Here is a 14,074-nt window from a genome sequence, read left to right on the forward strand (position 1 = left end):
GGTATTTTGTTCGTCTTTACATTCTGAGTTCAAATGCAGCCAAGGTCGACTTTGTCTTTCATCCATTTGTAGTTGATAAAATAAGTTTCGGTTGTGAACTGGGGTTGATGTAATCGACTTACCCTCTCCCCTGAACTTGCTGGCCTAGTGCCAAAATTTGAAACCAATATTACTTACAGTAGCATTTCATGTGGCTCATTACATTCTGGGTTCAAATTCTGCTGAGGTTGACTTTGTTTTGCATCCTTATTTGAATACTGGGGTTAATGTAATTGGTTTACCCTTTCCCTTAAAACTGTTGGCCTTGTATCAAAATTTGAAACTAATATTATTTATAATAGCCAATGGCAACCAAGAGTGGAGTGAATGTAAAATGAAGGACATATGACATTCACTGTATGTCTCTACATTCTCATGTGACTATGCAGCATCAATAGACTTGAAAAGTATAAAAGGTTCTATTAGCAACACAGATTGTAATAAAGATTTCCAGAAGAAATAAAGTGAGACCATGGTTGGCTAAATTAGTAGAGTACCAGATAGGAGGTTATGAATTCATGTCGTCACCAGCACTGTGTTGTGTCTATTGCCAATACATTTAACTTTCGAATATTCAGTTCACCCTGCTGTATACAGTCACTGCAGAGTAAGAACAACTCACTACTGCAGACGTGGGAACTCTGTAAAATTCATCAATGTTTTGTTAGTTGGCAGTGCTGAATTTAACTCCTTGAATTCTATCAAGCTGGCTAACTCAAGTAGTTTTACATAAGTGTGGTCTATCAATATTTCAATGTTATGGGATTAGAAGATGCAGCTGCATGGAGTCAGTTTAGGTGAGATAATAATGGTGTTGAGTCTTTTACAATCAAAGTGAATGTGACGGTCAGGGTTACAGTTCAGCAGTAGGCTGCAGGGTAGATTTTTTTCTCTCGAGTTTAGTCCAAAACAGTGGTTCTTAAATTGCAGAGAGCCAATTCTAGGAGCTGTGAGAAAAAAGTGTTAAACAACTTTTTGTTGTTTTGTTGCTAATTTATACAACTTCTTCTTTTGAGAAATTGGTTGGATGCTCAACATGCCATCTTTTTAATGAGTTATTTCTTTGTTAATAATAATCAATAGTAAAATTTTCAAAACAAAGACTTATGACCAAAACATTTAAAATAAATTTGGTTTGCAAGGTTCTTTATGTGAATTCGTGTGTTGAAGCATATTTTATTGTCTGGGGAGAGTCATTCTCTTTTAGTGCCTTATTAACTAAACACACTTACTGGTTCAATTTCCACTCATTTACTTATTTATTTTTTTACTAAAATTTTCGTGATGCAATGAAAATTTTAGTAAAAATGAATAAGTAAATGTGTGGAAATTGGACTGGTGAGTGTGTTAAATTAATAAGGCACTAAAAGAGAATGACTCTTCCCAGACAATAAAATTTTAAATGAAATTAAAATACAAAAAGCAATCTGACTATTTCAATGATTATACTGTTTTTATTCAAATATTTAGACTAAATAGAATTCAATGACAATGAATACTTTATTTAAAACAAATATTACAATAAAAAATCAACTTACAAATTAAATACAAATGCAAATTATAAAAAAATAAACAAATGAAATGGTTTCAAATGCTCTCTGCTTATACTAGAAGCTCATTATAGTATCTGCACAACCCTTGCATACTAAAAGCACATAATGAACACCATCTGCACCAGCCTCTTCAGTAGATCATATGCAATAATGTGGCTAGATATAAAACTAAGTAAAGAAGTTAGATCCTCATTATTAAACCACTTGGATATAGATTATTACTTTAAATTCCTAAAACAATGGTTATCTTTTCTAAACTAAACTTTAAAGAGTACAGTAGCTGATAATTGATAATTCTTATTAATAAAATTGTTTTGAAGTTAGTCAATGGTTTGCTGCCAGTTTGACAGAAAATCACAATTGTCAGTGAAGGTTTGCAGATATGGAAGCATATAAAGATAACAGTTTTGATTTCAATGTTGAGAGCAGATTTTTTTTACTTATACACAAGCATTAATTATCTGAATACATTAATGAATGAACAGTCACTTCATTCATCATGCAAACACATAAGTATTTTTTAATATATATCACATGTCATTAACTATTTAGTAAAAGAAATTGCACATTGGATCCCAGGTACAGCAATCATTTACAAAAGTCCAAAAGGTGAATTATATAGACACATACAACAAGACATGATGAGAAGGTATGTGTATAACTGACTTGGTTATTTAAAAAGAAATCTTCTATACAGATTCAAGATATAAAATAACTGCATGCAAAATTTGACAAAGTATGGTGAAAAATGTCTTTCAAAAAAAAAAAAAGTTGTACTCTTGGTAAAATTAGATGTTATGGGGCACAGGCTTCATATTAATTATAATGATATGTGGCATGATTATGGGAAATAGGATGGCACTTTTTTTAGTTGAATTAATAAGAAAATTAACTTTTTTGAATTTTAATATTTCTTCTTACTGATTTTAAGTGATAATTGATATAAAAGAAGTACATAGCAAAAATAAATTAAAAAAAAAACAATCTTCCAAGTAGAATTTTATAACAGATGGAAGCATTTTAAACTGAGAAAATTTATAAAAGGTAAAAAATAAAATAAAACTTAATTACAAAGTACTGAGCCAGTTTGTTTATGATTTAATACATAAAGATATAAATTATCTAATGGAAAATTGAAAAAAATAATTTTGCAATGAATTGTCTTTGAAAAATGCCATTCTCAAGAGAACCACACATTTGATTTTAGAAGAAAGTGGGTATATCTACACATTAGAACAGTAGCTATCAAATATGTTTATAAAGTAAGATAAATTTAAGGCAGATCTTTTACACCAAATGTTTTTGTTTCTGTTCTTAATAAATATGACTTATAAATAATTTGCAAACTAAAACAAAGACTGAACTTTTAATTTTACTTGGAAATGATACTCAAAATAAATATTTTTGTATAGGTGGATAGAGTATAAAATGTAATATAAAAAAAAATGGGGGGAGGGGAAAATAACATTTGAAAGGAAACTTATTTTATGGTGATGCATGTGAAACAAAATTTGAGTTTAGTGATACTAAGAAGGCAGTTGAGACCAATAATAAACACAAATTTATTTGATAATGTAACATTACTGGTTAACTTTTCATTTGTTTTCTTTTAAATTTTAATTCTTGATAAATTACTGTAAATGTGAAATACATGAAGTAATTCCATATGAAAATAAATTTAGACAAGAAAATTTTAAATGAACTGGTAACTTTAAAGAAGGTTCTATGCTTAATAAAAAACAAAACAAACTTTATAATGGCAAAGAAAAAATATCCAAGTAATACAACCGGTGCTTTATCGTTTTATATTCTTTGCAGAGAGTGAACATGTTTTTTTTTTTAATCTTTAGTAATAAAAGATAGTCATTGGATAGAATATCAACTGCAATTAGTCAGAATTATAGAATGCATAAGATTTTATATCTATTGATATAGTTCACTTCTTTACCAGTTAAGAAGAAACCAATCTAGTAATAGAATTTATTTTACCATCAAAAATATTTACAAAGAATAACAATGAAAATAAGATGGCTAGGTGTGCCTAACAACAGTTCTAATCCTTTATCAATCTTTATCAGTATCTTTCAACATATTGCTTATTGTTTTCCATTATGTCACATGACCAAAGCTATTCTGGCTTCAGAAACTGTATAAATAGCACATATTTCAGTTATCAAAATTATTAAAATGAATAATTTGAATGTAAACCACTTCACTTTCATGCTCTTTCTTTCTCTCTATGTATCAGAGAACATGTGTAATTTTATTATCAAGAAATGGTTAATGTCTAAACTAAGCCACATAAATTTTAAAGACAAAACTTATAAATTGAACATCTGTTCAAAAATTGAATCTCTCAGATATGAATGCTATGGGAAGATGAAGCATATGATACAGTTAGTAAATATAGAAATACATGATCTTGTTTTATGTTGGTGAAAGGTATATGTAATTAATAAAAATGATTCTAATGTTCACATTAGAAGTATTATTATACTAGTGCTGATTTGGCAAACGTCTGGCACTAGGATCCAGTTAGGAAGATGACAATGAAAAATTGTGGTAGATTGGATACAGAATATTACATTCCAAAAAAGATGACACCCTAAAGAATTGAAAATGATAGCTGAAAAGAGAAGTCATGTTGAAAATACTGGAGAGTGAGTGAATGCAGTTTGTTGCACATTGCTGACAGATCCTGGTCAGTCAGAAAGTTATTGTTGTAGTCCTCCCAATAAAATTGTGGAACCATAAACATTCTTTTAGCAATTTCACTTCCTTTTCAAAATATGGACTTCTTCTTATCTTTCTTTGTACTGCAGAAAATAAAATGAAAAATATTAAAATTATATCAAAACAAAAAAAATTGAAAGTATTAAATCATAAAACTTTTTTTCACCAAATTTCCATTGGAAAGTGAAAGAATAATTGGAATTAAAGAAAACAATATTAGTTTTTCTAAATGAATTTCATGTAAATGTAGTCAATCTCTCCCTAATATAGAGACTGACTCAATGCAGACAGTTTCTTAGCTGTGGAACAGAATCAACTAAACAAAGATTTGCAGGATATATTTTCAGAGTTTTTTTTTTTTAATGTATACTTCACAAATATAAAATTATATTGATAAAACCTTATCTTATATTAACAATGAGTAAATTTGGTAATAGCAAAATAGCTAACATATATTTTTAAATAATAGAAATACCGAATGATTAAAAATAAAATAAAATATATAAAAAATATAAATTTGGAACTATTTTGTTTCAGACAACCAATCCCAAAGACATATCTATGAAAGAACAGCATCAGAAGAAAAGAAAAATCAGACATCACAAACAACATAGACAAAACATATATGGAAACACTATGACCTTATAACTAGTTCAATAATTTATTTTAAAAAACGTGCAACAAAAATGAAGTAAAATGATGATAAACTAACTGAATATAATAAATACTTAAACAGAATCAAATTCATTGAAATTCTTTTTGGTAACTTATTTGAAATTTGAAAGTTTATGAATTTATTTACGGTGCTCCAACATGGCCACAGTCAAATGACTAAAACAAGTAAAAGAATAAAAAAACATCCTCTAAAACAGAAACGGCACTATAAAACATGTAGATTTTTTTCTTCTAAAATTCTTTATAATACTAAGGTATATAATTGATTGAACTGACCTCAGTGTATATCAATAACAGATGTAGGAAAGAAAATGAGATTTAAACTCTAATACACAGTACACTTAACTAAATTGCAGAAAAAAACCCCCATAATGTCTTGATTAATACTGAACACCAATATACAAATTATATTCATTTAAATAAAATGACAACTTTATTTTAATGCTATACTACAGAATATAACTATCATTTTTTTTTTAGTCCACACTATGCATGAACACAGACATTTTCATGGATAGGAAAAGATGAATCAGTTGAACTAGTTTCAATCTTGTGTTGAGATTTTATCAATGACTGAGTAGCTCTTTAACTACCCACAGAGATACTGCTTATAAGCATACTATTATTAATGGCTTAAATAAAAGATATAACACATTCTTGGCAGGTAGTTTGATTATTAAAATACAGGTACATTGACAGTGTTTGGTTTCAAAGCTGTATCATACTATAGAATATATATTATATATACATTCTTAACCAACATTAAGAACAGACAGATGTAAACATCTTGTCTGTATATACAATATCTTTACAGACAGAAAACTTTGTATATTACAGACAAGGTGTTAATATCTGTCTATTCATAGTGTTAGCTAAAAATCTATAGGTATATTCTATAGTACAATACAGCATTGAATCAATACAGTTAACACACTAGTAATTCATTAATCCAAATTTACTTTTAAATTCTTTCAGAAAAAGAATACATGAGGCTCCAGTATAAACTACTTTGAAAGTAGGCAAAGATATCTACACTGTTACAGGAGATTTTCGTTCAAACAAGGTACACTGCTACAAATAGAAATTAATGTCATTCAATAAAAATAGACAAAGAAAACAGGAGATTCTTGACAGTTCTGATGGAAATAGATGAAACTAAAATTTCAGAAGCTATCCAACCAACTGCAATTAACCACCATTTCAATTTTGTTCTGTTGACAAAAGAAATTTCACAAACTCAAAATCCCATTTCAATATTGGAATCAAAGAAATGTCTATCCTCCATATTAAAGCAGAACTTATAGGAAGGTTTTTACCTTAGTGTTAATGCAAGCCAATGAAAGAGCTCTTATGTGGTCACTTAACTACTAGAAATAGCTGCTAGATCTCTTACAAATTACACCACACCATCTTGAAAAGAGAGTAGTATATTGACAGATACACAATACCTAAGAGAAAGATGGTTTGGTTGCAACTAAACACCTTTGATTACAAGGTCTGCTCAATCAAAGCTTTCCAGGGACTAAGATGCTGTTGTACATCCAAGAAGCAAGTAACTTGGAACAATGTTGTAGATAAAATTAAGTGTGTAAACGGTTTGGAAGTAGAAAAAAAATGTAGTAGAGATTATATGAAGAGTTTAGATGACACTACATTTACTGAGCTGGAGTGAATGTTAATGGCATGAAAAAAGTGTAAAGTGCCCGAGACAAATTAGGCTGTTATGGGAAAGAAATGCTGTCAAAAGTAGAGATGTAGTCAAGGGCTAATAGTAAGAGAAGCTTATATTATCACTACAATACAATCATTGAACATATGGTATGAGGCAGAGAGAGTCTATAATCAGTAGAGGAAATAAAAGTTTCAGATATTAAATAAAACAATGATATGTAGGCAGAGAAAATTGCAAGACAACCTTACAAATAAAAGAAAACAACTATCTTGCATTTGTTCTGCATGTTTATAGTTGTTGTTTACTTCCATGTCAGCTTCAACTAAGCAAAACCTAGGAGCAACCATGACAATCCTGTCCTCATAGATCTGAGATTACATTATCCAATGTGTCCTTCACTTTTAAAGAATAATTTTAAGGATATTTGGCTGTTAATTCTCATAGGTTATGTAACCATGTAGAATCCCATTTGTTAACTCAAAAGGCTAGGTGAGGCTGAATGGCTTATGAGAAATTTGCCATGTAAAAATGTGCAATAAACGTCAGAATCAACTGCAAACCCAATGAAGAATTTATGTATGTAAATATAGTTTAGCCTGCTTTGAAAGAAATCATTAGCTGAAAATCCAAGTTATAATTTCAAAGAAAGACTAAATGTGTTTTATAGTCATAAAATTCATGGATTTCTATTATGTGTAGTTTATCTAACAATTAACTTCAAATATTTTTGTCAAACATTTTCTATGTCGACCAGAATCCTTAGTTGTGTACACAACCCTTTAGCATTCAGATTAGAATGACATTGTAGGAGACGTGTGAGAGGCTGGATCTGGCTGGTTTAAATAAGACAGAATGAGATGGACATGATTAAAGCAGCGTGTGTTGAGAATTGGCTATATTAATTTTATATTAATTCCATTCAAATCAGCTAGATGTCATTATGTGTTGAGAAATATGTTTTACTTTAAAGAGTTCTTTGGATGGGATAGTATGAAGTGCAGGAAAAGCAAAAACAAGACAGGGAACCAAGATATCAGTAATAAGAGAACAGAGAATCTTGTAGTGATAGAGAAGGCAACCAAATAGAAAAATAAGACTTGATAAAAACCATTTAACACACACACACAAAATATTCTGACAGGATCAAAGCAACTTTTGTAAGGAGTGTGTGGTGCACATAATTAATTAAATCAAAGTATAATCCTGGCACTGATTTTATCAACTTCAAAAAGAGAGAAAAAGAAAAGACTGAGTTTAAATTGAGTCTGGAGGAAATAACTGCTATCTGGCCCTGAATGGTAAGAAATATTGAATAGATAATGATGTTTTTCATTAATCTTTAACATCTGTAGACTGATCTACTACACCAATTCAAAATAGAGTCTCTAGCTAAAAAAGCACACATCCAAAATATAACTGTTGACACTTGAACTATAAGGGAAATATTTGTCATTATTATACTATATGGCCTGATCATAATAGTTGTAAGATGAAACAAAATAAAAACCCTATATCAATGAATAGTATAACCATTGCACCAAAAATAATGATAAAAGATAATATATCAAGTTTGAAGATTTTTAAAATTAATTATTGAACTTAAATGATTTTCGTTTGATACAGAGCAAAAACAAAATAAATAATGTATTACTCAAGACATGAGAATCTAAATTTCATTTATTTTACTTGTTTTTTTTTTTGTAATTGAAAAAATAACAACAAGGCAGCAACTAAAGCTCTGAAATCATGCAAAGGAATGGGTTTGAGGCAGTAACATGAAGGTATGTATATATGAAGATGACAAGGTTCTGAAGAAAAACGAAAAAAAAAAAAAAAAAACCCTCATCTAATAATACATACAATCTAATCTGTAAATGTAAAACTGTTCCAGAATATTCACAGCCTTACCCACAATAAGGACAACACACGAAGCTCAAATGCTGAATAGCAGCTGCTAAGCAGGATGACACAGACATACAAAGGACACAATACAAACCACATTGGTTTCCACTTAGCAGGGTAAGACACACAAGTTGCGAAAGCCACTGAAAATATTTGAGACAAATATTCACTATATCACAGGAATAGGTGAGAATATGCAAGCTAGATGGGATCAAGCAGTTTGAGAGAAGAGAGGAACCTCTTGAATAGAGGCTGTGCATAATTGAAAAGCATATTGTTCTAAATATTAGTCATACAGATTCTCAACTGAAATAAGCATATTTGTAGGAATTAAATTCCTTATAAGCAATTTTGAATTTAATATAAAATGACTAATAATAAGGATAATAATGAAAATATACATTAAATTTTTTTAAGACTAAAAAATAAATTCATTTTTTAAAAATCAGGACGAACAGAATGACTACAGAAAGAAACAAAATTATTTGACATATATCATTGAAAATGCAAATAATAATGTATAATCAATTAATTTCTAGAAAAATAGATACAATGCCAAATAAAAAAATTTAAGAAACAAAATAGTAATCAAGGAATAAAATAGAGAAATTAGGTTTTATTCTCAAAGAATAAAGTTTGTGAATGAATATATTCTTTAAAATAGACAGGAATAATAGGCCTTATTTCATTTGTTTTATTTTATACAAAGGTTTTCTCTCTTTGTGAAAGGGCAGTGTAGAGATGTGCATGAAAAATTATGGTTATACATATATATATATATATATGGCTGTGTAATACAGATACTGAATGCAGAGAATGTGTAATAATTGGGAAGGAGAAATGAATTCAGTATAGTCTGTTGAATTTCCAGTGTTAACCTGGAAGAAAGGTGGAGCAGAAGTGAGTTGCAAAAGCAGCTGGGGTATCAAAGGCATTGGCCAATATATGCAGGACAGGTGACTGCTTCAAGATGTCATATCAATGGATGATGCATGCAAGTGAGGAAAAGTTATGAATTGGTCAAATTATAACTTTACACAAACCAATAAATATTTGGGAAAAAATGCCTGATTATGTTAAATTCTTATAAATAGGATGCCAGTAGACAGACAATACAATTTTGTGGACCCATTGCACTATATAATTCAAATGGTAATCTATACTGCTGATGGTAATTATAAAGATACTTTCAATATTGAAATATGTATATACACTGAGACACTTTTGAACAAAATTTGAAACATTCTAAATATGGCAATGAATCTAATAATAAACAATTATCGATAACATTCATAATGGTCAATCCAATTGAGTAGGCTTTCATCAGATATATTTAAAGAAAAGTAATAAAACGAAGCTGTTGAAGAAAAGCACCTTTTTTAGAATAACAAAAGTATGTTACACCATGCCACTCTATCTTTCAAATGGATGAGACAAAAATTGGTGTATCACAGGTATCTCTTGTTGTTTTTTATTTTTCTAATTTCATATAATTTCCTTTCTTTTTAGAAGGGTGGGTAGCTGGCCCAATGGCTAAGCACAATTCTTTTGAAGAAAATTACTTTTTTCTGTAGGGAGAATTGCATACTTTAACGTAAGCCAACAAAAATTTACCAATATTATAGGGCTATCACTGCTTACACAGCAATCTATACCACCATGTGGTAGCCATTTAGAATTAGGTGGACTCATTGCAAACTAAACTATAAAAGAAAAAGGAAGTAGTAAAATATTTTGCTTTAACTTTTTGAAAATCAGTCAAAATCTTTCCTACAATTGAAAAAGGTGCTTAAAATCACAACATTTAAGTTGTATGAAGAGGTTAAAAATTATCCTAACTTTTAATGAAATGATTTTTAAAATTACTAGAAGAAATACAACACACCAAACAAATGGCTCACTATATACACATTCCAGAAATAATGACACTAAAATATTATTATCACTTACAAAAAAACTTTGAGAGTACAACACAATAATCCTTTATAAAACTTGTAAGACAAATCAGAAGAAAAACCTAAAACACAAACCCTCCTCACAAAAGACCAAGATGCAGCAACAATTAATGCATAGGTTATGACAATTTAGTTAGTTGAACTGTGACATCATATAATACCAAACATGACCAACAATCAAGTTTATTTTCAAAATATGAAGCATCCAATACACAAAATCATTATATCAAGTTTGGAAAAATATATCCTGTAAAAGAATGAATACTGAAAACATTGGCTTAAACACAATATGAATCTTACACATTAGATAATACAAAGGAAAACCAAGCCCTACATGTTCAAAGAACTTGAAATTTACGTGCCATCACAATCATGATTCTGATACCTCCATATCTCAAAGAAGAAACAAATAGGAAATTTTTGACAGACTAACATCTTGACACTCAAATGTGATTTTTCTTGTACTATTACTTGAAAATATTAATCTGGTTATAGGTTAAATCCTTAAATCAGTTAAAAACCCAGTGGAAATATACATGGAAAAATTTAGAGGCTACTTTATGTAATACTTATCAGTAACATTGTGATATTTTTTTTTTATCATAGCAGTATGAATAGAAATGAATTTATTTGCACATAAATTATTGAAGCAACTGTGTTTACAATTAGAAGTCCTTCTACAAGCACCTGGATAGTAGCAATATCTACATTTACATTGTTGAAATGTTTTTAATGCACAGTATATATTTCCCCCAAACAACATTTTAAACTTAACAAAATTAGAAAACTAATCTAGTATAGCTATCAAGATAACATTCTTATCGTCACACATCATCATATTATCAATCACACTAAGATATATCTTTCTTGTATCTGAAATATATCTTCAATACTACAGACACTTTGTAAAAATGTTTATCAAAGTAGCTTACAGCATTATTTTATTAAAACTACAGACCCATATCAGGCTTTATTACATTTTTGTAACTCATCACATTGTAATATTAGTCAGAAGTATATCAATTGTTATTTTCATATTGTAACCAAACTTTTATTCATATTTCTTCATTTACAGAATCTTATATATAACTTCTTCATATATTCCACTGGTCATATGAATTCTTTTTATTTTAAGGCTCGACAGCCAATCAAAACAGAAATTTACAGAATTTTTTGATTGCCTGCACACATACACACACACACAAAAAAAAAACGAGGAATCATTTATACTTTAAATATTTTCTTTTTCAAAATACACCATCATCATTCAGTTGTCAATTTTGAGGCCAACTAGAAAATCACAAAGGAAATAATACATAAGGAACCAAACGTGCTGCTAGACCTTTTGACTTACTGTATAAATTTAATACAGATATTTTCACCAGTGAAATTGATTAATTATTAAAGCATGTGTTAATATAACTCCACTTATTTTTAAAGATGTAGTGAAGATGTCAGTAAATAACAGCTATGGTAAACACTGTTTAGATTCCAAACAAAGTGCTGAAGATTCAATAAATCTAATGACCAAACAATCAGAAGCATCAACATGTCAGTTTCATATAAATATGAATAAAACGTTAGTACATGCTAATCCAGTTCTTAATTTCACAGCATGTGTAATTATACAACTGGATTACATATCTGACAGATGACACGGCCGAGGCAATTTTTAGAAAAAGGAGATGAAAGGGTTATAAAAAAAGGTCATGCCAATAACATGCACTCGAATGCTTTCAAAGCATGATGGTTGTTTTAGTATTCAGTGGTTTTGATTATAGTTACAATTTCTTATCTACTTCACTAGCATTTCACGACATACCTGCTCTCCTTGTGATATTTTGATCGATTTAGCGTTTCAACCGAAAAAAAGTAGACCAGGCCGCACTGAAAGCGAAAGAAACTTTACCAGAATGGAATAATGTTTCCTTAAAGTTTAGATGCAGGATGAAGAATGTTAATGTAGTAGATATTACTACTGGAAATAACCTGTTATTGTATCCTCTTTAAAGGGCTTTAGTAGGTTAAAAATATTTCAAAATTTTCTTTGTCTTTATTCTTTTTTTACTCTCTTTGGAAAGCAAGATAAAAATTACCCAAACTGTTAGAGGGATTATGTGAGGTATCAAGGGAATTCAGACTTCAAAGAAAATAATTCAATTAATTAATAATGTTAATTTGTTAAAAAGAATTAGTACATTAAGAAAGAATCATATATATATTTTTTACAGACATAAAGTAATCGTGTTTAGTGATTAGAAAAGAATTTATTAAATATAATTATCTCCCCTTAGTTTTATGATATGAAACTAATACTGAAGACTATTTCCATAGCAAGAAAATAAATCTCTTAAGTTACATGGTATATAAGTGCTAAAATATATCAAAAGTAATCCTTCCAATAAGAATAAAAGATCATTACTGATTTAGTGTTATCCAGTGTATTTTGTAAAGCAAAGTGGTGAAAGGATTAACTGTGAAGCTCACATTTCTCATTTAAAATATAAATTTATTCAAATATCACATGGTTGCATTTATGTATTGCAGCCATTGTAAAATTTTATCACTGATAAAATGCCAGATGCAACAGGAAAATGTTTTATTCATATTAGACACTAGCACGTAATTTCAAACAAAGCTTTTTTTTTGTTTCTTTTTACAGGTTTTCAATCATTAGACTGCAGCCACACTGGGGCACTGCCTTGAAGAATTTTATTTATTCTTTAAAGCCTGGTACTTATTCCATCAGTCTTTTTTGCTGAACCACTAAATTATTGGAACATAAACAAGCCAACACTGGTTGACAAGCAGTGGTAGGGGCACAATCACAGACATAAACACATACAGGCTTCTATAATATATACTCACAAGGTTTTGGTTGGCCTGAGGCTATAGTAGAAAACACTTGCACAAGGTTCTACACAGTGGGACTGAACCTGAAGCTGGAACCAAGTGGTTGGGAAGCAAACTTCTTACCATACAGCCATACCTACATAAACATAGCTAAAAAGGCTGTTTGTTAAGAATAATAGCTGTGTGATTAAGAGACTCACTTTGTAACCACATGGTCTTGGGTTCCATCCTGCTGGGTGACAACTTGGGCAAGTGACTTCTACTGTAACCCAGGCTGACCAATGTCTTCTGAGTGAATTTGGTAAACAGAAACTGAATGGAAGCCCATTATTTGTGTGTATACACACACACACACACATACACACACACACACACACACATATATGAATGCATGCATATGTGTCTTTATGTTTCTGTTTGTTCCCAACACGACCACTTGACAACTAGTGTTGGTTTGTTTACATCCCCATAATTTAATAGGTTCAGTAGAAGAGATCAATAGAATAAGTGTCATATTTAGAAAATAAGTACCCCAGTTTGGCAGCAGTCCAACGACTGGAAACAAGTAAAAGGTAATATTATGATACTTATACCAGTGCTCAGTAATTATACAATTATACACCCAACCACCTGGGGCAGTCAACTTTCAAGTTAAGAAAGCATGCTTATCTTGACACTTGAAAAGAAAATAT

At 29.8% G+C, this 14,074-nt stretch overlaps 1 protein-coding gene across 10 annotated transcripts in view; it reads right to left on the reverse strand.

The window, feature by feature from the left end:
• Positions 1–1,467: 1,467 nt before the first annotated feature.
• Positions 1,468–14,074, reverse strand: part of LOC106873280 (septin-7) — a 93,835-nt gene continuing 81,228 nt past the window's right edge. For 5 of the 10 annotated variants that reach the window (XM_089358447.1, XM_014920579.3, XM_014920577.3 and 2 more), the window contains 2 exons: positions 12,352–12,416; positions 1,468–4,408 (listed from right to left, as the gene is read on the reverse strand). In XM_089358447.1, coding sequence (XP_089214573.1) covers positions 12,380–12,416 — 37 coding nt within the window. In that variant the 3' untranslated portion in view covers positions 1,468–4,408; positions 12,352–12,379. The remainder of the gene's footprint in view (positions 4,409–12,351; positions 12,417–14,074) is intronic. The other 5 variants (XM_089358494.1, XM_089358230.1, XM_014920578.3 and 2 more) reach the window with 1 other exon arrangement.

The sequence above is a fragment of the Octopus bimaculoides genome, chromosome 1, assembly GCF_046866305.1.
Source record: "Octopus bimaculoides isolate indiv1 chromosome 1, ASM4686630v1, whole genome shotgun sequence".
NCBI lineage: Eukaryota > Metazoa > Mollusca > Cephalopoda > Octopoda > Octopodidae > Octopus > Octopus bimaculoides.